This window comes from Rhinoderma darwinii, chromosome 4 (assembly GCF_050947455.1).
Source record: "Rhinoderma darwinii isolate aRhiDar2 chromosome 4, aRhiDar2.hap1, whole genome shotgun sequence".
NCBI classification, from domain to species: Eukaryota; Metazoa; Chordata; class Amphibia; order Anura; family Rhinodermatidae; genus Rhinoderma; species Rhinoderma darwinii.
The window spans coordinates 239,853,197-239,875,407 of record NC_134690.1 but is presented as its reverse complement, the minus strand read 5'-3'; the positions used below and the strand labels follow the sequence as shown (position 1 = coordinate 239,875,407).

Genomic DNA, 22,211 nt, shown 5'->3' with positions numbered 1-22,211 from the left:
CGGTAAGTGGTTAAAGAGGCTCTGTCACCAGATTTTGCAACCCCTATCTGCTATTGCAGCAGATAGGCGCTGCAATGTAGATTACAGTAACGTTTTTATTTTTAAAAAACGAGCATTTTTGGCCAAGTTATGACCATTTTTGTATTTATGCAAATGAGGCTTGCAAAAGTCCAAGTGGGTGTGTTTAAAAGTAAAAGTCCAAGTGGGCGTGTATTAGGTGCGTACATCGGGGCGTTTTTAATACTTTTACTAGCTGGGTGCTCTGATGAGAAGTATCATCCACTTCTCTTCTTGATTCTGCAGCAGCATCGGCGTTTGCAGGTAAGTAGCTACATCAACTGTAGCCTCTGGTGCCGGTGTCCTCGCTCGTCTGACACGATGCAGGACCTGTGAGTGACGACACAGCGTGATCTCTCGAGAACACGGCTGTGTCTGCACTGCCAGAAGCTGGGCGTTCTGAAGAGAAGTCGATGATACTTCTCATCAGAGCGCCCAGCTAGAAAAAGTATTAAAAACGCCCCGATGTACGCACATAATACACGCCCACTTGGACTTTTACTTTTAAACACACCCACTTGGACTTTTGCTAGCCTCATTTGCATAACTACAAAAATGGTCATAACTTGGCCAAAAATGCTCGTTTTTTAAAAATAAAAACGTTACTGTAATCTACATTGCAGCGCCTATCTGCTGCAATAGCAGATAGGGGTTGCAAAATCTGGTGACAGAGCCTCTTTAAATCCGCACAATTTAATATTAACAATTTCTACATTATTTAATAAGCACTTACCCGAAAGGGATAGAAGTTAGAAGATTTTGCTCCATAGCTAAGTTGGACAAATGACCACACCATTGAAGTGCTTTGTCTTCAAATACAATCATGCTATTATTATCGAGAAAAAGGTGTCTAAGGCTGGCCAGGCTTTTCATATCTTGCGCTGTTATGCTTGAAATCTGATTATTGCTGTAGTCAAGACTCTGTAACTTAACTGGTAGTTTTTGGGGGAGAGTTGAGAGTTGGTTCCAGGACAGATCTAAAGATGTCAGATTGGTAACAGCCTGTAGCCCATCTGCTGAAAACAAATGATTTTCAGAAAGATTAAGATCAAAAAGATTTTCTAGCTGCTTCAAATCTCGGATACCCACGCTTTTTATATGATTTCTCTCTAATCTCAAGGACAGCAGGGATTTAGGCAGTTGTGGTGGAACTCTAAAAAGTTGGTTTCCAGCTAACCTGAGATATTGTAAACTTGGAAAATGTGTGAAGAAGTTTTCATAGAAGAACATCAGCTTGTTGTTCTCCATATTCAGGTACTTGAGATTGGGAAGTCTGGCCACTCCAGATATAGTGTGCATACCGTTACCATCCAGAATAATGGTCTGTAAATTATTAAGTGAAGTAAAGACGTCAAATGATAATGTATTCAGCAGATTGCTCTGGATTTCAAAGACTCTGAGTCTGGTTAAACCTTCAAAGTCTTGGCGATTACATGAACAAATTGAATTATCCCCCAATTTTAGGACTTCCAGCTTTGATGGAAGTGACCTGGGAATACTGGTCAGTTTACTGTTCCATATTTCCAACATCTTCAAGTTATTCAGCGCTTTGAATGTATTGTTCTCAATGGTTTCTATCCCACTGGAAAAAAGCACCAATTCCTGCAAGCCTGGCATCTCACTGAAGTCTGAAAACTGGCAGAAAAGATAAATTCTATTAAAAGTAGGTATTATATTGTAATGACCACAATCAAAACCATGAAAATCAATATGGAGAAAGCTAAATCCTCGAGAGTGGTCAAAACAAAATTTATTCTTACATAATTCTTTCATCAAGGCCATTCCAAATTTACCTTGTGTCCGGTGTATTCTTTATTAGGTTTTATTAGCCAAATGGCACAATAGGTTTATGGCACATTATAGTCAGCAGTTTATTGGCAGAATATAGGCAACCTGTATTCTACTGATGAGTTTGCAGGGGATAGTCTTATAAAATTATATGAATGGCTATTCATGCAACTACCTCAGACAATCTTTAAATTAAACTAAAAAGGTAATAGGAACTTTTTATTTTAGGTATTTTTTAAGGCCATATTTATTTTTCAAGTCCTATGGATAAAGACAACCTCATGGTAATCTACTAAATACTTGTATATTCTGTTTTCGGACTAAATCACACCTATGCAATACATGGCTTTATAGTTGCAATGTAGGATTATTCAGTTATTGACAATCTTCCTACCTGTAGGTGCCTGATCTTGCTGTGACTGATGTATAATTTTCCAATGGTGGCAGGAATATTACTTGGAATGGCCGACACTCTGTAACACTGGATGGTCCTGGGGGAGTCACACCTGCAGCGTCTAGGGCAGGATGCCAGACAACTGCCCAGACAGAGGACAAGACACAGAACTGTAGTGATATTCATGATGACTTCAGCACCACTAATAGGTCCGACTCTGTATATACTGTGATTATGTGTGCTCATCTTAGGTTACAGGTGATAGAAAACAATAGTGTCCTGGCCAGCGCTGGTAATATGCGTAAACACCAGTGTGCTTGGAACATTGTACTGGAATGTGGCCATCTGCACTGTGTGTGTTTTCTGATAACCTATATATACCAGATAACTTGTCAATGAAGAGACTTTAGTCATAGATCATGGAGGTGACACGTATGTTATTTTTGAAGACAATGTAAGACTGTGAGAATAAACCTGAATTTACTTTTATAGTCACATCCATACTTGAAAAATCCTTTATTTATACCAAGTCTAGAACGGTCTGAAGAGCTGGGGAGAACTACAGGACTCGGAAAATGCCTCTTTACTAGTTACTTCTCCTCCATCTTGGAGGAAACATACATAGTGCAGGCAGCAGGTGACCACATCTGTAGAGAGACTCAATTTCTTCGTGTGATGTCGCTATCTGTTAAATCATAAAAAATTTAGGCTGGTCTGCCTCCTGCAGGTAACTGGTGTTTTAACTTGCCCACTGTCATGTCCGTGGCTGCGGGCCGCCAGCGCCAATCCCCTCCTGACAGTTGCAGCCACGAGTCGGCAAGCGCTGGCCCCAGTCTCCTCCTCAGGAGACGCCAGTGCTCGCTTCCACTCACCTCAGCGAGATCCCGCAGGACTTTTGATGAACATCAGGCCGTGAGTACCCTGGACTATAAGAGGGGTCCAGCCCCCTGCTTCGATGCCTGAGCGTTGTTCTTCTTTCCTAAGTTTGTCTATGTCATACTATCCTGGTCGAGTACTGTGCTGAGCCAAAGTCGTGCCGTGCTGTATTCCACGCCTAACCTGCCTCACCACGCCTGACGTCTGCCTGCTGCCTAGTCTCAGCCGAGCCTGCCTTGCTACTGTCCGAGCTGCCACAGGTACCCTATACGAACTATAGACATTGACCTGCGCCCTGTTGGCCAGCTGCCATACCGTCAAGGTGGTATGGCCCAGTGGGTCCACAGACCCTTCGTGACACCCTTGTTTGTGATTTTAAGTAATATTTATCTCCTTTTTGATGATTTGTTTGTAATTTTAGTGTAGATACTCGCAAGACGACGTGGACCCTAGACGCAGGTTGCGAGATTGTGTACTTTGGCCAAAATATCAACTAATACCTCATGTTCACCATTTTTGCATGATGCAGTCTAGCCTTGTGATGTTGAGGGAGAATGGAGTGTCAGTACTTTGTGTGGTACACTTAGAAGGTGCTGGACAGCCCACCCGATCTAATAGTACGGGTGAAACGAAAAGGTTGTAAACCAGCATGGTGCACTCCATGTAGCCGTGTGACTGGCACCTTGCGACCTCCCTTTAAATAACATCATGGCTTGTTTGCGTACTGCTGGTAACGGGTGTTTTAACCTGTCCTTGTTTCAGTAAGTATGCCCTTTTCCTGTGATTTTTATAATGTGTGACCCATGATCGCATTCTATCCATCAGACGGTAGGTCTACTTCTATCTCTTAAATCTAAAATCCGAGCAGCATTGCAAAGTAGTTGTTAAAGTGTAGCTAAACGTTTGACAAACTTCTGACATGTCATAGTGACATGTCAGAAGTTTGAATTGTTGGGGGTCCGAGCACTGAGACCCCCCAATCGCTAGAACGAAGCAGCTGAAGCGCTCGTGTGAGTGCTCAGCTGCTTCATGTCTGTTCGGCTTTTTCCGGAAATAAATGTATTGGTGTAGAGACTCAATAGAAAGTCTATGAGCCCATACTCCGATATATTGGCTTTGCGGAAAAAGCCGAACAGACACGAAGAGGCTGAGCACTTACACGAGCGCTTCAGCTGCTTCGTTCTGGCGATTGGTGGGGGCCTCAGTGCTCGGACCCCCACCAAGCCAAACTTCTTACATGTCACTATGACATGTCAGAAGTTTGTCAAACGTTTAGCTACACTTTAAGTTTTATATGAATGACTATATAACTGGGAACTAAAAAAAAGTTTGTAGAATTATTTGAGAATGTTATTGCAGCCAATTTAACTAATAAAGTCTGTCAATGTGGCTATCAGACCAAGAAAGTAGTGCAACGCTGCATTAAATTAACAGTAAAGAGGAGGGGATTTCCTGACTGGGGTGCACCTGTAGTTGCTACTGTTATGGGGGGCTGTCACTGTATGAGTGCATCTTACTGTTATGGGGATATGTGGCTATGGCTTATGGGGGAGGCACTGTTAAGACTGTGTTGACACAAAATTGCATCAACAAATGCAAACTGACCACAATGTGTGAACACAGTTTTACAGGGGATACCAGGAAACAGCGCATCAAAAAAATTGACACTGACACATGCATTTTATCCCTCCTTTTTATACCTCCTTTTCCTATTCAAAAGTTGAGACAGAGGCGTAGCTAGGTTCTCCAGCACCCGGGGCAAAGATTCAGTTTGGCGCCCCCCCCCAACTTCTTTCCCGACATCTCCTTCCCCCTCGAACGTGTTTGTTTTCTCTACCAATCGACGTGTCATTTCTTTTTATGTAACGCGAGCATAAAATTATTTGTACATTTCACAAGCAATATGGTTCTATACACAACACAAGAACCAAGCTCAGTACATATATACAGCCCCAGAACCAAGCTCAGTACATATATACAGCCCCAGAACAAATACAGCTCAATTTAGTGCAACCCCTGCTGTATAGGTGTGTACGGCATAAAACTACAGCTCCCAGCATAGCCCGAACGATGGTAAGGATATGCTGGGAGATGCCGTTTCACAAAAATAAATCATATCATAATCATACCACCCATCATCTCGCTGCAGATCATACAGTGACTACAGTGCTGATTAGAGGCAGAATAAACATTTACATTAAGTGACTCACTGGTGACGTCTCAGATTCCAGTTCTTTTTCTCCATCCGGTCCAGACCTCTATGATGACTTCTCCCGATCACAGCCCATTTCTACAGTTTGCCGCTCACATGTCTTCAGCTTCTCACTTTACCAACATTTCTACACCTATAAATAAATATAAAGTTATCATTATACCACACACTACGCCCCTAAATATAATAGCGCCATACACTGCACCTCTAATTATAATAGCACCATACACCGTGTCCCACACACACACTGTGCCCCCTGTAGATAGTGCCTGCCATAGAGCCCCTGTAGATAGTGCCCCCATATAGACCACCCCTGTATATAGTATCCCACAAGTAACTCCCCCTATAGTGCTCTACATATAGCCCACCCATGCATATAGCCCACTGTAGATATAGCCCACCCCTGTATATAGTGCTCCACATATAGTCCACCCCTGTATATAGTGTTTCACAGATAGCCCACCCCTGTATATAGCCCCCCCTTGTACATATAGTCCACCCCTGTATATAGTGCTCCACTAGATAGTCCACCCCTGTATATAGTGCTCCACAGATAGCCCACCCCTGTATATAGTGCTCCACAGATAGCCCACCCCTGTATATACTATATACAAGGGTGGGCTATCTGTGGAGCACTATATACAGGGGTGGACTATATGTACAAGGGGGCTATATACAGGGGTGGGCTTTCTGTGGAGCACTATAGGGGGGAGCTATTTGTGGGATACTATATACAGGGGTGGGCTATATCTACAGGGGGACTATATACAGGGGTGGGCTATCTACAGGGGGACCATATCTACAGGGGGACCATATCTACAGGGCTGGTCTATATCTACAGGACTGGTCTATATCTACAGGGCTGGGCTATATCTACAGGGCTGGGCTATATCTACAGGGCTGGGCTATATCTACAGGGCTGGGATATACACAGGGGGGCTATATATACAGGGGTGGGCTATACACAGGGGGGCTATATGTACAGAGGGGGGCTATACACAGGGGGCTATATCTACAGGGGTGGGCTATATACAGGGGTGGGCTATATACAGGGGGAATATATCTACAGGGGGCTATATCTACAGGGCTGGGCTATATACAGGGCGACTATATCTACAGGAGGGGCTATATACTGGGGTGGGCTATATACTATATAGCCCACCCCTGTATATGGTGCTCTATAGACAGCCCACTCCAGTATATAGCCCCCTGTAGATATAGTCCCCCTGTATATAGCCCAGCCCTGTAGATATAGTCCCCCTGTAGATATAGTCCCCCTGTAGATAGCCCAGCAGATATAGTCCCCCTGTATATAGCCCAGCCCTGTAGATATAGTCCCCCTGTAGATATAGTCCCCCTGTATATAGCCCCCCTGTAGATATAGTCCCCCTGTATATAGCCCAGCCCTGTAGATATAGTCCTCCTGTAGATAGACACCCCCCGTAGATAAAGTCCCCCGTGTAGACAAAGTCCCCCCTGCAGATACAGCCACACTTCTATTACAATTTAAAAAAATAAAAAAATAAATACATTTCAAACTCACCTTATTCCCGCTCCCACGCTGTCCGGCAGCCATGGAGACCTGCTCTCTTCTGCGCAGGTCTCCAGGGGGTTGAACACAGCGTCTATGAAAGGCGCTGATTGGCTGGGCAGGATGACTTTCCCTGCCAGTCAGTCAGCGCCTTTCATCGACGGAAGCGTCACTGGTACAAAAGGTACCAGTCGCTTCATTCGTGGAAAGGCGCTGAATGGCCGGGCACGGAACGTGCCCGGTCATTCATTGCTTCTAATTGTACCTGTGTCCTTGCGACACAGGTACAATTATAGTGCAGGAGGAGGGGGCGCTGGCGCCCCCCTCTGAACTGCGCCCGGGGCACATGCCCCGCTTGCCCCCCCTAGCTACGCCCCTGAGTTGAGAGGTACGCAAATGATACAGGGGCTATAGGAATATCAGCTTTGGAGCACAAATTGATCTAATAAGTCAAATAAATGCAGTCTGAGAACTGTAGTAACAATGCATGAGTACATGTATTTTTTTTAATTATTTGGATGAGAAGAGCTTTATCTATTTTTGAGCTTTGGCAATGACTTGTGCTCTCTTCTGTTTTATTTATCACCTGAGTTTATATACATCATTGCTCACTATTTGCCTTTCTCCTACGATATATTGACACTTACTGGACCCCCCACTCCCCCCATTATACATTACTCCAACTATGGGGCAAGGTTGCTATGTGATACTGATCAACTATGCAAATACAGGTGTGTTTAACAGTGTTATTAGTTCCCATACTGGAGGAATATCTGCTCTCCGCTGAAGAAGCAGCTGCCTCTTCCATCTATTGCTTCATATGGATGTCAATAAGTACTAGTAAGTAAACTTGTTATTAGTAATTATTCATTTAATTTGTAATATTTGAAGTGTGTAATTGTTCATTGCATAACTGAGTTTCAATTAAGTTTCCAATGTGGTAATGTTATTTGTAAAAAAACAAACAAAAAAAAACACCTAAACAAAACACAATTGTGTATACAGGAGAAAATAAAAAAGGACCTTTAATGTTAATGTAATGTCAAAAATATGAAACCTGGCGTCACGTGGAAGCGCCCACCCACTTGAATGATGGAGTAAGAAAATATTTCTTTTTACCAGTGAATACTGTAAAATTCTGTATATACACTGTGTTCCAAATTATTATTCACATTGGATTTAAGTGTCAAACATTTAATTATTAGTTTTTCAATTAAACTCATGGATGGTATTGTGTCTTAGGGTATGTGCACACGATAGCTGCGTTTTACGTCTGAAATTACAGACTGTTTTCAGGAGAAAACAGCTCCGTCGTTTCAGATGTAATTGCTCCTCCTCGCATTTTGCGAGGCATCATTGACGGACGTAATTTAGAGCTGTTCTTCATTGAATTCAATGAAAAACGGCTCAAATTACGTCCAAAGAAGTGTCCTGCACTTCTTTGACGAGGCAGTCAATTTACGCGTCGTCGTTTGACAGCTGTCAAACGACGACGCGTAAATTACAGGTCGTCGGCACAGTACATCAGCAAACCCATTCAAATGAATGGGCAGATGTTTGCCGACGTATTGTAGCCGTATTTTCAGGCGTAAATCGAGGCATAATACGCCTCCTTTACGCCTGAAAATAGGTCGTGTGAACCCAGCCTCAGGGCTCTTTGGATCATTGTAATCAATCTCAGACACCTGTGATTATTAGTTTGCCAGGTGTGCCCAATCAAAGGAAAACTACTTAAGGCCTCGTTTACATGAGCGTGTGCGTTTTGTGCACGCAAAAAACGCGGCATTTTGCGTGCGCAAAAGGCACTTAACAGCTCCGTGTGTCATCACCATATGATGTGCGGCTGCGTGCTTTTCACGCAGCCGCCATCATTATGACACTTCGTTTGGATGTTTGTAAACAGAAAAGCACGTGGTGCTTTTCTGTTTTCATTCATCCTTTTCACTGCTGTTGCGCGAATCACGCTGTTCGCACAGAAGTGCTTCCGTGTGACATGCGTGGTTTTCACGCACCCATTGACTTCAATGGGTGCGTGATGCGCGAACAGCGCACAAATATAGAACAGGTCATGAGTTTTTTGCAACGGACTCACGTTGCACAAAATTCACGGACTGTCTGCACGGCCCCATAGACTATTATAGGTCCATACAACACGCAAGAAAATCACGCGCGTCGTACGGACGAATAACACGCTCGTGTAAACAAGCCCTAAGAAGGATGTTCCACATTATTAAGCAGGCCACAGGTTTCAAGCAATATGGGAAAGAAAAAGGATCTCTCTGCTGCCGAAAAGCGTGAAATAGTGCAATACCTTGGACAAGGTATGAAAACATTGGATATTTCAAGAAAACTTAAGCCTGATCATCGTACTGTGAAAAGATTTGTGGCTGATTCAGAGCACAGACAGGTTCGTTCAGATAAAGGAATAATGAGGAAGGTGTCTGCCAGACAAATTAATAGGATTAGGAGAGCAGCTGCTAAAATTCCATTGCAAATCAGCAAACAGGTATTTGAAGCCGCTGGTGCCTCTGGAGTCCCGCGAAGCTCAAGGTGTAGGATCCTCCAGAGGTTTGCAAGTGTGCATAAAGGTATTATTCGGCCACCCCTAAACAATGCTCACAAGCAGAACCAGTTGTAGTGGGCTCAGAAATACATGAAGACTAATTTTCAAACCGTATTGTTTACTGATGAGTGCCGTGCAACCCTGGATGGTCCAGATGGATGGAGTAGTGGATGGTTGGTGAATGGCCACCATGTCCCAACAAGGCTGTGACGTCAGCAAGGAGGTGGCGGAGTCATGTTTTGGTCTGGAATCATGGGGAGAGAGCTGGTAGGCCCCTTTAGGGTCCCTGACTGTGTGAAATTGACCTCTGCAAAGTACATAGAGTTTATGACTGACCACTTTCTTCCGTGGTACAAAAAGAAGAACCGTGCCTTCCGTAGCAAAATTATCTTCATGCATGACAATGCACCATCTCATGCTGCAAAGAATACCTCTGTGTCATTGGCTGCTATGGGCATAAAAGGAGAGAAACTCATGGTGTGGCCCCCATGTTCTCCTGACCTCAACCCTATTGAGAACCTTTGGAGCATCCTCAAGCAAAATATATATGAGGGTGGGAGGCAGTTCACATCAAAACAGAAGCTCTGGGAGGTTATTCTGACATCCTGCAAAGATATTCAAGCAGAAACTGTCCAAATACTCACAAATTCAATGGATGCAAGAATTGTGAAGGTGATATCAAAGAAGGGGTCCTATGTTAACATGTAACTTGGCCTGTTAAGTTTTTTTGGATTGAAAGAGCTTTTGATTTCTGTAAATATGACCTCCTGATGCTGTAAATTCAACAAATTACCATTTTAGTTCTCTTTACAACCTTTAAAATGTTTTGATCTCTGTTGTGCATAATAAATTGAAACAGTGCATTTTGAGTTTTTTACTTCCAAAAAAAAAAAGCTGTTATCATTAGGAGATTTGTTCAATAAAATTTGCATTATACTCCAACGGTTGATGGCTTGAAGATTATACTGACTGTCATTTGCATCGACTATTTAGGAAAATCAGCGAAAAATAACATTTGCATAATAATTTGGAACGCGGTGTACGTGTCAAAAGCTGCAATAGTCACAAATGAGGCATTGTTTTAATCATCTGGGGGTGTCCAATAAAATGGAGAGTGTATTTATTTTTGGGCAGAGAATGTGAAGGTACTACACCTTTTGCACTAATATTTATTTTCTTGTTCATTTGCTTCCTAAATGCAAAATTCTGTACTTTCTAAATGGTATTCATTCTAAATTTCCAACCTCTTCGTTGCTATAGAGTCTGTGTAACTTCTTTACATAGCTGGTTGTGCTGCTGCTTTTGACATCGTTTCAGACAGCACACTGCTCCTGGCTGCTGTTAGCTGAGGCCTCATGTACACAAACGTATTTTATTCCTCCCGTAAATACGGGTACTTTGTCACACGTATTCGACCCGTATTCCACCAGTATTTACGGACACGTGCCGGTAAATACGGGCCCGTTGTGACCAGTATTCTACCCATATTTACGGACCAGTTTTCTCTGCAAAATTGCATTGCACTAATCGGCAGCCCCTTCTCTCTATCAGTGGTGGATAGAGAGAAGGGGCAGCCATTTCGGGCAGAGTTTTCACAGCGAAATGCAGCGATTGTAAGTAAAAGAAGTTCATACGCTCCCCGGCCGTTGTCTTGGGGACGCGTCCCTCTTTTGACATCCAGTCCGAACTCCATGGGTGACGCGGCAGGCCATGTGACCGCTGCAGCCTGTGATTGGCTGCAGCGGTCACATGGGATGAAACGTCATCCCGGGAGGCTGGACTGGAGAAAGAAGCAGGTAAGTTAACTTTTAATACTATTAACTCCAGCGGTAGTCACCTCCCTGGTGCTGAAAGAGTTACTGCCGATCAGTTAACTCTTTCAGCACCCTGGACAGTGACTATAACCTGACGTCACCTAGCAATGCTCCCGTAATTACGGGTGCACACACGTAGCCACCCGTAATAACGGGAGCCCCATAGACTTCTATGGGCCGGCCCGTGCCGTTATTACGGCCTGAAATAGGACATGTTCCATATTTTTCAACGGCACGGGCACCTTCCCATAAGCAAACGGGAAGGTACCCGGGGCTAATAAAAGTCTATGGGCCCATAATTAGGGGCGTTTTTACGTTCGTGTGCATGAGGCCTCAGAGCTTACATCATCTGCTATACTGAGAGTCTACTTTCTGCTCTTCCCCTCATTCCACTCAGAGTAACACAGTCGGGTATGTTCACACGCAGTGTTTTCAGGCGTATTTCGGGGAGTTTATGCCTCGAAAAACGCCTGAAAAAATGGAAGCTGAACGCCTACAAACATCTGCCCATTGAAATCAATGGGAAAAACAGCATTTAGTTCATATGGGGCGTCTTTTTACGCTGCTGTTTTAAAAAATGGAATGTAAAAAGACGGTCCGTAAAAAGAAGTAGGCTGGGTTCACACGACAGGGTCCCGCCCGAGCCCGAGTGTCGGCCGGTAAAATCGGCCATTTTGCCCGGCCAGTTTGCATAAAGTTTTGCATCCGTTCCGGGCCGGGCAGATCTGGACAGTGACATCAGCGGCAACTCCTGAAGGGGAATCCCCATGACTTCGGGGATTCCGCTTCAGGAGTTTCCCCTGATGTCACTGCCCAGATATGGACAGAGACATCAAGCACTCTGTCCAGGAGCGGAATCCCCGAAAACACGGGGATTCCGCTCCTTCAAGGAGCTAAAGTGGGGCTAGCACACCTCCCTGCTCTGCTATAGTGGAGTCGCTACAGTAGTAGCAGCCGCAGCAGCTGCTAGTGGCGCCATGGAAGGTGTCGCCGGGCCAGGGCGCTTTTAAAACAAGCAGGGGAAGGGAGCCAGCGCAGTGCTCCCTTCCACCTGCTGTACACCCCGGCCCTGCCACACAGTGTACAGCGTACAGCCATTCGTCCGAATGGCATAAACTCCTCCTCCTCACATGCACTCTGCGCTGTGAGGAGGAGATAGAGCGCAAGCGACGGAAAACCCGGCCATCACTCGGGACACATTCCGGTGATGGCTGTGTATTACCCGGCCCCATAGACTTCTATGGGAGCCGGGCGGCCGGGTACCCGGCCGAAAATAGAGCATGTCCTATTTTTTCATGGCCGGTTTTCCTGGCCGTCAAAAAATCGGTCTTGTGAATAGCCCCATTAGGGGTCTATTATTCCTAATGCAGCCGGGGGCCGGCCGATTTATGAACGGCCGGCACCCGGCCGGGAAACCCTGTCGTGTGAATGAGGCCGTAGCATGTCACTTCTTGAGGCGTTTTTTGGAGCTGATTTTCCATTGAACACTATGAAAAACGCCTCAAAAAAACGCCTCAAAAAAAGCCTGAAAAGAAACCCCAAATTAGAAGCTTAATTTTCAGCTTCAAAAACGCCTGAAAATCAGAGGCTGTTTTCTCTGAAAACAGCTCCATATTTTCAGACGTTTTTTGTTAAGGGTATGTTCACACACTTAACTCTGACAGAGTAAGGACAGTCATTGATACCAGCAAAGAGGGGGCAGAGGTTGTACGCAGCAAAGCAGGCAGTAGCGGAGTGTAGCGAGGGAAGAGTCTGTAAGGGGAGGGGGAAAATGACACACTGTTCCGCATCACTAAGAGTTGAGCCACATTTAGGCCTTGTTCGCACAGTAATATTTCACGCTGATTCCGGTGCGGTTTCCGCGTTGGAATCAGTGTGAAAAATGCTTGTAACAAGTCTTCCATTGTCTTCAATGGGAAACCAACCCATTTTTCATGCAAGGCAGAATTTTCAGCAAGCGACATAGCAAACCGCCTTGCTGAAAAAAAAATGATATGTCACTTTTTGACTATGTTTCCATGTGTATTGCAACGTGAAAGATGTGTTGGTGTAACCACAAGCAGATTAGGACCATTGAATGGGGCTAATCTGCGTGTACAGATGTGCCAGTTATTCCTGCAAAAACACAGTAGAAATTCGAGGGTCGGATTTCTGCTGCTCTTCTGGATGAATGGGCAAAAATGTCCACAAACGCACTCCAAAATCTTGTAGAAAGCCTTCCCAGAAGAATGGAAGCTGTTTTAGCTGAAAATGGGGACCAACTCAAAATTAATTCCTTTCAATTTAGAATGGCATGTCAATAAAGCTCCTGTATGTGTAATGTATCGGTGTCTTAATACTTTTGTTCGTATGGTGTATGTTTCTCCCAGTCCTTTCTGATTCATCTGTTTCTTTTGTACTACTTTTTCTCCTATTCCCAATTTTTGATTCTTGAAATATTTCTTTACATTTATTCTCCTGTATATCAATGCAGGCTTCAAATTTAATACGTTTGTCTGGAGTGAAGTTCCACCCTTTTCTAATCACATTAGTGACCTGAATGTCCAACTATATGCCAGCCAAGTTGAATACTTATTTTTCCCCTCACCCACACTACTCCTATCATAATCGTTCTTGGCTTTATCTTTTTCCTAATTTATTTCTTCCCTGGAGATTTGTTGTTTGTTTTCTGTTTTTGGGACTTAATCTGATTTCTCCTTCCACCTTTTTTTGTAATTCTATATACTGTACCCACTCTCTGTTCCCCTTTCTACACTACTTTTCCCCCTTCCTCACCTACAATTGGTAAACATCACTTTGCGGTATTAACATTTTAAAAGATTGACCTTCCCATTTTTAAATACTCGGCTTCCGTGGATGAAAACAGACAAGTCACTATGGTAATAACACAACAAACTAGGTAGCCTGGATGAGTTACCATGGTAACGCATCAACAAACCTACATACTACAGCAATAGGTTTAGCCATCTGACCCATTCAGCAGCCTTGGGAACAGAATTTTACACCCTTAGTATTTAGGGTATGTTCACACGGCAATGCCAATTACCAGGCGAAAACAGCTCCTGAATTTCAGACGTTTTGACAAGTGCACGCGTTTTTCGCGCCGTCTTTTACGGACGTAAATTGGAGCTGTTTTTCAATGAAGTCAATGAAAAACTGCTCCAATTACGTCCCAAGAAGTGACATGCACTTCTTTGAGGCGGGCGTCCTTTCACGTAAAAAAAAAGCCCGTCTGCACAGAACACCGTAAGACCCATTGAATTCAATGGGCAGATGTTTGCAGACGGTTTGGAGCCGTTTTTTTGGGCGTAATTCGAGACGTAAAACGCATGAATTCCGTCCGTAAATAGGGCGTGTGAACATACCCTTAAAGTGTAACTAAACTTTAAAAAAAAAACTTTTGACATGTCCTAGTGACATGTCAAATGTTTTGATCAGTGGGGGTCCAAGCACTGAGACCCCCACCGATCGCTAAAACAAAGCTGCAGAATGCTCAAATGAGCTCTGAGCCACTTAGTTTCAGATTGGCTTTTCTCATAGCAGTGAATGGGCTCAATAGAAAGTCTATGGGCCCGTATAACACTTGCTCGGCTTTCAGAGGAAAGCCGATCAGAAACGAAGCGCTTCTGCCGATTAGTTTTAGTGATCGTTGGAGGTTTCAGTGCTCGGATTGACACTCATCAAAACTTCTGACATGTCACTATGACATGTCAAAAGTTTTTTAAAGTTTAGTTACACTTTAAAGACACTAGACGTGTATTCATTTTGATATATCCAGTGTCCCTAACATTGTTTGTTTTACAATGATTTTATACCAAAAACCGTATTGATATTCAGTGACCTTTTTCCTTGTTCATTCAAAATAATAAGAGCACATCGGGCACTGAAACCGAAATCTATCACATCTCAACCTAGAGATATCATCTGCTGCATCCAAGATTTCTGTACTAAAGAGGACATTATGCTTAAGGCCAGACAGCGTAAAAATGTGGAGTATGGCGGTGCTCCGATTCAGCTATTTCCGGATCTATCCTGGATTACGTTACAGAAACGAAGCCTGCTTCGTCCGCTACTCGCCACCTTGCGAGACCACAGTATTATTTACCGATGGGGGTTCCCGTTCTCCCTTACAGCTCGAAGAGATGGCGTCTCTGCAACCCTGAGATACCGGGAGATTTGCCTAACTTTTGTGATACCCTTGGTATACCAACGCCCAAGATGCAGAATTGGGAGACTCCATTGCCGCCTTCTTCTCCACCCCCAGTTTGGCAATCCGTCAGAAACAAGCGGAGGCACTCCCCAAGACAACCGCCAAGCCGAAGTTCCTCGAGACCTGATCAGAATTGATGGACGCTGCGCTGTTACACGCCACTTTTGTGATTTCTGTGAAGGAGTCTGGTCACCTATACCGGATGCTCTCTTCACCAGTTGCACTGTTTTAGGCTAAAATGCATTTAGGAGTATATTTCTTGTTTTACATTGCTTCTCTTTATTCCGTTAAAGATTAACGGGTGCGATTAACCTGGGTTCACTTAGCTATTTCACCCTTTTCCTTTTTTTTTTTTTTTTTACTGGCCTGTACGTATTTATATGTACTTTTGTTTCAGGTTCTTTGACTGCTGAGACCCGACCTCCTCTTTTGATAGGGGTAATATTTTTTGCAGTTCTCCCTCTGTTTTTAGAGAGAGTTGCAAAGGGTAATATTGTATTGCCAGCTTTTACTTGCTTTAATACCACCCGTCCCAGGGTATAGTATTCTCCCTGGTAGTACTTTCTATTTTTGTTTGAAGAACACTGATTTCATGCATTTTTCTTTGTTCTTAATGCAGATATGTGTTTTGTTTCCCTGGTACGTCTCTATCCCAGTGTCTCTCCCTTCCCTTCAACTTTCGTCAGAGATAACAACTGAGACGACTTTGCGTCTTCCACGAACCTCCACGGTGGAAGGGCATCATAGAACACTGCTTGCTCTGAGACTGGACTGGGACCGGCCCCGACATAACTGTGAGCTGTACACATCCGCACTTTCCACATCCTTCTTTGCTCTCTCACACACCTTAGATCATGGTTAAATTTGTCACACTTAATGTCAAGGGCCTCAACTCCAATGTGAAGAGACGCTTGCTTCTTAGGGAGCTGAAATCGCTTGGAGTGGATGTCGCTTTTCTGAAAGAAACACACTTAGATTCCTCTGGATCTTTCCAATTTGCTCGAGGGGCGTATACTGCTGTGTATTCTGCCTCGTCAGGTCGTAAGAGGGAGGGGGTGGCCATTCTGATAGCCACAGCCTGTCCCATACAGGTTCACACCTCACATTTAGATCCGAAGGGCAGGTATGTTATCTTGGAGGGGACTTTGTTGGGCCAGCCTATTGTGTTATGTAACATCTACTCCCCTAATACTGCGCAGATTCCATTCCTACGCAGACTCCTCTCCAAGCTCCAAAGGCTCCCTAGGGGTGCATGGTTGGTGGGGGGAGATTTCAATATCCCGTTCTCCACGACCATGGACAGGGCTTCTCTTACGCATGCTACTCCGTCCCCCACTCTTGCAGGACTTTCTACTCGCTTCAGGCAATTGATTAGGGAACATCATCTCTATGACCTGTGGCGAGTGGATCATCCGGGTGATAGGTCCTATACTTTCTTCTCACATACGCATAACACTAACACGCCCTTAGATTACTTCTTTGGTAATGTCCCTGCCCTCCGTTTGCTTCAAATGGCGGTTATAGACCCCATTTCCTGGTCAGATCATGCACCAGTTTCTGTGACTTTGCAAATAGGGAAACCTTCCACGAGAATATGTCATTGGCGTCTAAACTAAACGTTAATTAAGTCTCCTGCTCTAAGGGATAGCCTGGCCGGGCAAATGCGTGAATTTTATGCACTTAATGAGGGTTCGGTTCCTTCCATATCCACTCTCTGGGAGGCGCATAAGGCGGTGATCCTGGTTCCAAAGATGGTTTCGTTATTTAACGACTTCCTGCAGGGTTCTCCCATCCCACAAACGTTTCTGCATTCCCATATTACGCTGATCCCTAAACCGGGTAAAGACCGCGCAGATTGCTCCAATTACAGACCCATAGCTCTTTTGAACTCCGATCTCAAAATTTTCACTCGTCTTCTTGCAAATAGACTTAATGTTTGGCTCCCATCTTTGATCCATAAAGATCAGGTGGGCTTTGTGCCTCTTAGACAAGGGGGAGATAACACACGAAGGACCCTTGATCTCATTGATGCCCTCCACAAGCAAGAGGAATCAGCGATCCTTCTTAGCCTGGACGCGGAGTAGGCGTTTGATCACTTGGGATGGCCATTTATGTTTGAAACTCTAAAATCATTTGGGATTTCGGGTCCTTTCTTGACGGTGCTGCGTGGTCTTTACTCCACCCCAACAGCGGCAATTAAACTTCCGCACTCCACCTCTCCCCCGTTTCAAATTTGGAATGGTACGCGTCAAGGGTGCCCCCTGTCCCCTCTCCTGTTTGTGCTCTGCATTGAACCCCTAGCAGCTCAGATACGACAATCCATCGATATAGCGGGGGTCAAGATACAAGATAAAGAGTTTAAGGTTTCATTGTTTGCGGATGACGTCCTCTTGACAATCACTAAACCTCATATCTCCCTTCCCACCCTTACTACTGTTCTCCGTAGGTATGGGCGGCTCTCAGGGTATAAAACTAATACATCTAAAACAGAAGCGCTCCCTCTCAATGTCCCACACCGGGAACTCATGCTCCTCAAATAAAACTACACCTACAACTGGAAGGAAACCTCCCTGACTTATCTGGGAGTCCAGCTCACTCCCTCTTATGCATCGGTCTACAAGGCTAATTTCTCCTCTCTGTTTGTGGAACTACGTCGACTTATGGCCAGGTGGGATCCTCTTCCCATGTCATTTTTTGGACGCATAGCTGCGGTCAAAATGGCCTTGCTCCCTAAATTACTGTACTTCTTTGAGACCCTGCCAGTGGCGGTACCTATGAGGGAATTGCGGGCTATGCAGTCTTCCATCCTCAGGTTCATATGGCACTCCGGCAGACATCGAATCCCGAAATCGGTTTTATTGTCCGGTCGATCTGCAGGAGGGTTGTCAGTTCCTGATGTGGTAAAATACTACTGGGCGACCCATCTCCGCCGCTTACCCTGTTGGGCGTCCTTACGGGCATACAACAAGTGGACTGAAATAGAGAAGCTATGGATGGCTCCGGTTCACCCAAACTCTTTGTTATGGGGCAATCCGCTGGTATTGCCGTCTTCATCTCTGTTGGGGCCCATGCGCTTTCAGTGGGAGGTGTGGGAAACCTGTAAAAAACGCTTTTATTTGGCGTCGGGTTGCCCGCCCTTGACCTTGGTACTCTACACTCCCACTGTTCCGGGTGGTACTACCTCCCGAGTAGTCAGATTGTGGACGGGAATAGAGGTATTTCATCTGGCCGACATGGTTGATCCCCATATGCTAGAGCTCCACCCGTTTTTATATTTCCAACGACATCATAACGTCCACTCTTCTACATTTTTTCACTATCTTCAGATCAGACATTACATGCAACAAACTTTTGGATCCACGCGGGTCACTACACCTACAAGCTTTGAAAGGTTGTGTCGGCATACTACCACCACTAAAGGGCTTATATCCACTATTTATGCGATACTGCTATCCCCGGATGACTCCCCTCCGCCTGGGCATAGATATATGTTAAAATGGGAGACCCTGTTGAATAAATCTATCCCTCTCTCATTGGGGCAGATTATCTGGTCACAAGCAGCTAAAACTTCCATCTGCACTGCATATAAAGAAAATCAATACAAAATTCTTATGTTTTGGTACCATACCCCTGCCTTTCTGCATAGCTTCAATCCGGGTATTCCTTCGTATTGTTGGCGATGTGGAGATCAGAAAGGAGACCTGTTCCATATTTTTTGAAGCTGCTCACTGGTCCAACAGTTTTGGTTGGAGGTTAGGAAGTTGGCGATGGCGGTGTTACAGCAGGATATTCCTCTAGACCAGGGGTCTCAAGCACGCGGCCCGCGGGCCGCATGCGGCCCCTGGGGCTGTCATCTGCGGCCCGCGGGACACAGAGCCGCTAGTATCGGCTCTGCTCCGAGACTCTGGAATTCCCTGACATCGCTGTTCACATATGAACAGCGATGTCTGGGGCTTCCCCAGAGCCAGAGTCCCGAGCAGAGCGCTGGTGTCGGCTCTGCTCCGGGACTCTGTGGAATTCCCTGACATCGCTGTCCATATGTGGACAGTGTGTCAGGGTCTTCCCCAGAGCCGGAGTCCCGAGCAGAGCGCTGGTGTCAGCTCTGCTCCGGGACTCTGTGGAATTCCCTGACATCGCTGCCAATATATGGACAGCGTGTCAGGGTCTTGCCCAGAGCGGAGCAGAGCGGAGCAGAGCGCTGGTGTCGGCTCTGCTCCTGGACTCTGTGGAATTCCCTGACATCGCTGTTCACATATGAACAGCGATGTCTGGGGCTTCCCCAGAGCCGGAGTCCCGAGCAGAGCGCTGGTGTTGGCTCAGCTCCGGGACTCTGTGGAATTCCCTGACATAACTGCTCATATGTGGACAGTGTGTCATGGTCTTCCGCATAGCGGAGTCCCGGGCAGAGCGCTAGTATAGGCTCTGCTCCGGGATGCTGCAGAATTCCCTGACATATCTGCCCATATATGGACAGTGTGTCAGGGTCTTCCCCAGAGCGGAGTCCCGGGCAGAGCGCTATTATCGGCTCTGCTCCGGGACTCTGGGGAAGCCTCTGACATCGCTGTCCATACATCGACAATGATGTCAGGGCCTTCCCCAGAGCAGCCTCTACAGAGGGCACTGGGGCAGCCTCTACAGAGGGCACTGTGGCGTTATCTACAAGTGGGTGTGTGACAGTATCTGAACACTGGCATTATCTAGGGGTGTGTTGCATTATCTACAGTGGGCACTGTGGCCTTATCTACAGAGGGCACTGTGGCCTTATCTACAGAGGTCACTGTGGCCTTATCTACAGAGGGCACTGTGGCCTTATCTACAGAGGGCACTGTGGCCTTATCTACAGAGGGAACTGTGGCCTTATCTAGGGGTGTGTTGCATTATCCACAGAGGGCACTGCGGCAGCATCCACAGAGGGCACTGCGGCACTATCTAAAAAGGGACTGCCCAATATTGACATGTGTGCTAACTGAGCCGCCGGACTCATTTGGCGACACTTAAACTGGAAAGCTGGATTGTTGAAATAAGCACGTGGAGAAATATCTCAAATTTTAAACCTAGCGCTATTATTATAGTAATGTAGTATTATTATTCTAGTAATATAGTGTTATAGTCGTTCAAATAACTAATTGATTAACAATAATTTTGTATTGTATCAAATTTGAAAGTAATGCGGCCCGTCAACTTCCCATTTTTTCTATATGCGGCCCACTTACCCGGCCGAGTTTGAGACCCCTGCTCTAGACCCTCTTCATTATCTCCTGAATGTCCCTCCCAGGTCCTTGGGGAAGCCACTAGCCTGACTTTTTCGACACTTTCTCACAGCCGCTAAGACGTTGATAGCTTGGAAATGGAGACAGACTGTCCCTCCCTCTCACATCGACTTACTGACTAGAATTAGGAAAATTCGCACTATGGAGAATATGACGGCCTCTCTTGACAATGAGCTGGACAGGTTCAAAGTGGTGTGGGATCCGTGGGATAAGTATTGGCTACAGATATCTCGGGATTAGGCCGTAGATTGATCTCTGACTATCCCTCCCCCCCTTCCCCCTTTTGTCTTTTCCCCGGTGTCTTGTTTTGTCTGTTGGAATTCACTGCTATGTCAAATGGGTTGTATGGCCTGCCCATGTGTCCTAATGTCGTGTATATTTTGAAAAATTCTCAATAAAAATACAGTTGAAACCAAAATAATTGGCCTATTTACATGTATATAAGTGAATGATGTAACCATATGAGACATGCCTGAGGAAGATGTCAGCACGAGATAGAAATGTGTTGCAGCTATATTTTATTGTCTTATATAAGTAATAAAGCAGTACTCTTAATAAATTAGCTGCATCGGGGGCGTGGCTTGGACTTGCATGAAGGCAGACGTGTGACCGAGAGCTCCGTGGCTGTGAAGCTTAAAACGGCTTAAATAAACCCTCATTTAGATACTTACTCTCTCTCCCGGTACATGTGGACGTCTTCTGACTAGTTGTCAACTTGAAGGTGTGTGATCGGTGGTGGACGGTGCTAGCTCGGCTCTAAAACGGCTCAGCGTCACAGAGGTGATACACGAGGTGCTTCTGCTCAGGCTCAGGCCTTTCTAAAGAGTCTGCAGGCAGTAGCATAACAGTCGCGGAACACTCAACTCCTGGTGTGTCACGAGGGAACGGCATTTCATGTGGACGGGAGACATTGCAGATTTATGTATAGTCGCTGGCTGTGAAGACGCAGCTCAGACCGGAGGTGAGGAGTTCAGAGGGGAGGACTCGCCATCTTGACTGTCCCGTTCTCCGGAGGTATGTAACAAGGCTGCTCAGTGCTAGTCAGAAGGGATTTAGCAGCTTCGTACAGACTTTCATAGACAGCCCATAGACAGTCCTTCACTTGGTTACCTCTCAACTGTAACCTAGAAAGCATTTACCGAAGCGGTGGACTATATTGACGGGAAAAGACGCCATTTTCCTCCTCCCTTTTCCTCACTTTGTAAAGCTGCGGATCATTCATGTCCCCAGCCCTATTCTCTGATAAAGTTCTCCAAAATTGTGGATAAAAACACAGAGGAAATTTCTTAGTATTTCTTTATTCAACCTGTTAACATAGTTCATAATTGGGGGCGTGGCCAGGCACTGATGTGAGCGGTCGCACGGAACTTCGGCTCTGACCAGAGACCCCTATTATTTATCCTGCGGAGGAATTACTGTTGCCACCATTTCTTATAACTTGCGGAGGAAGGGTAAGAGACCCACGAGGAGCAAAATGGGTCCGTCAAAAGCGGCAG

General features: G+C 45.4%; 1 protein-coding gene across 1 annotated transcript in view; it reads right to left on the bottom strand.

Moving 5' to 3' along the window:
- The window catches only part of LOC142760507 (nephrocan-like), a 34,049-nt gene extending 31,624 nt beyond the window's left edge, over positions 1-2,425 (bottom strand). The window contains exons 1-2 of the mRNA XM_075863704.1: positions 2,240-2,425; positions 791-1,692 (exon numbers count right to left, since the gene is read on the bottom strand). Coding sequence (XP_075719819.1) covers positions 791-1,692; positions 2,240-2,425 — 1,088 coding nt within the window. The remainder of the gene's footprint in view (positions 1-790; positions 1,693-2,239) is intronic.
- Positions 2,426-22,211: the final 19,786 nt, after the last annotated feature.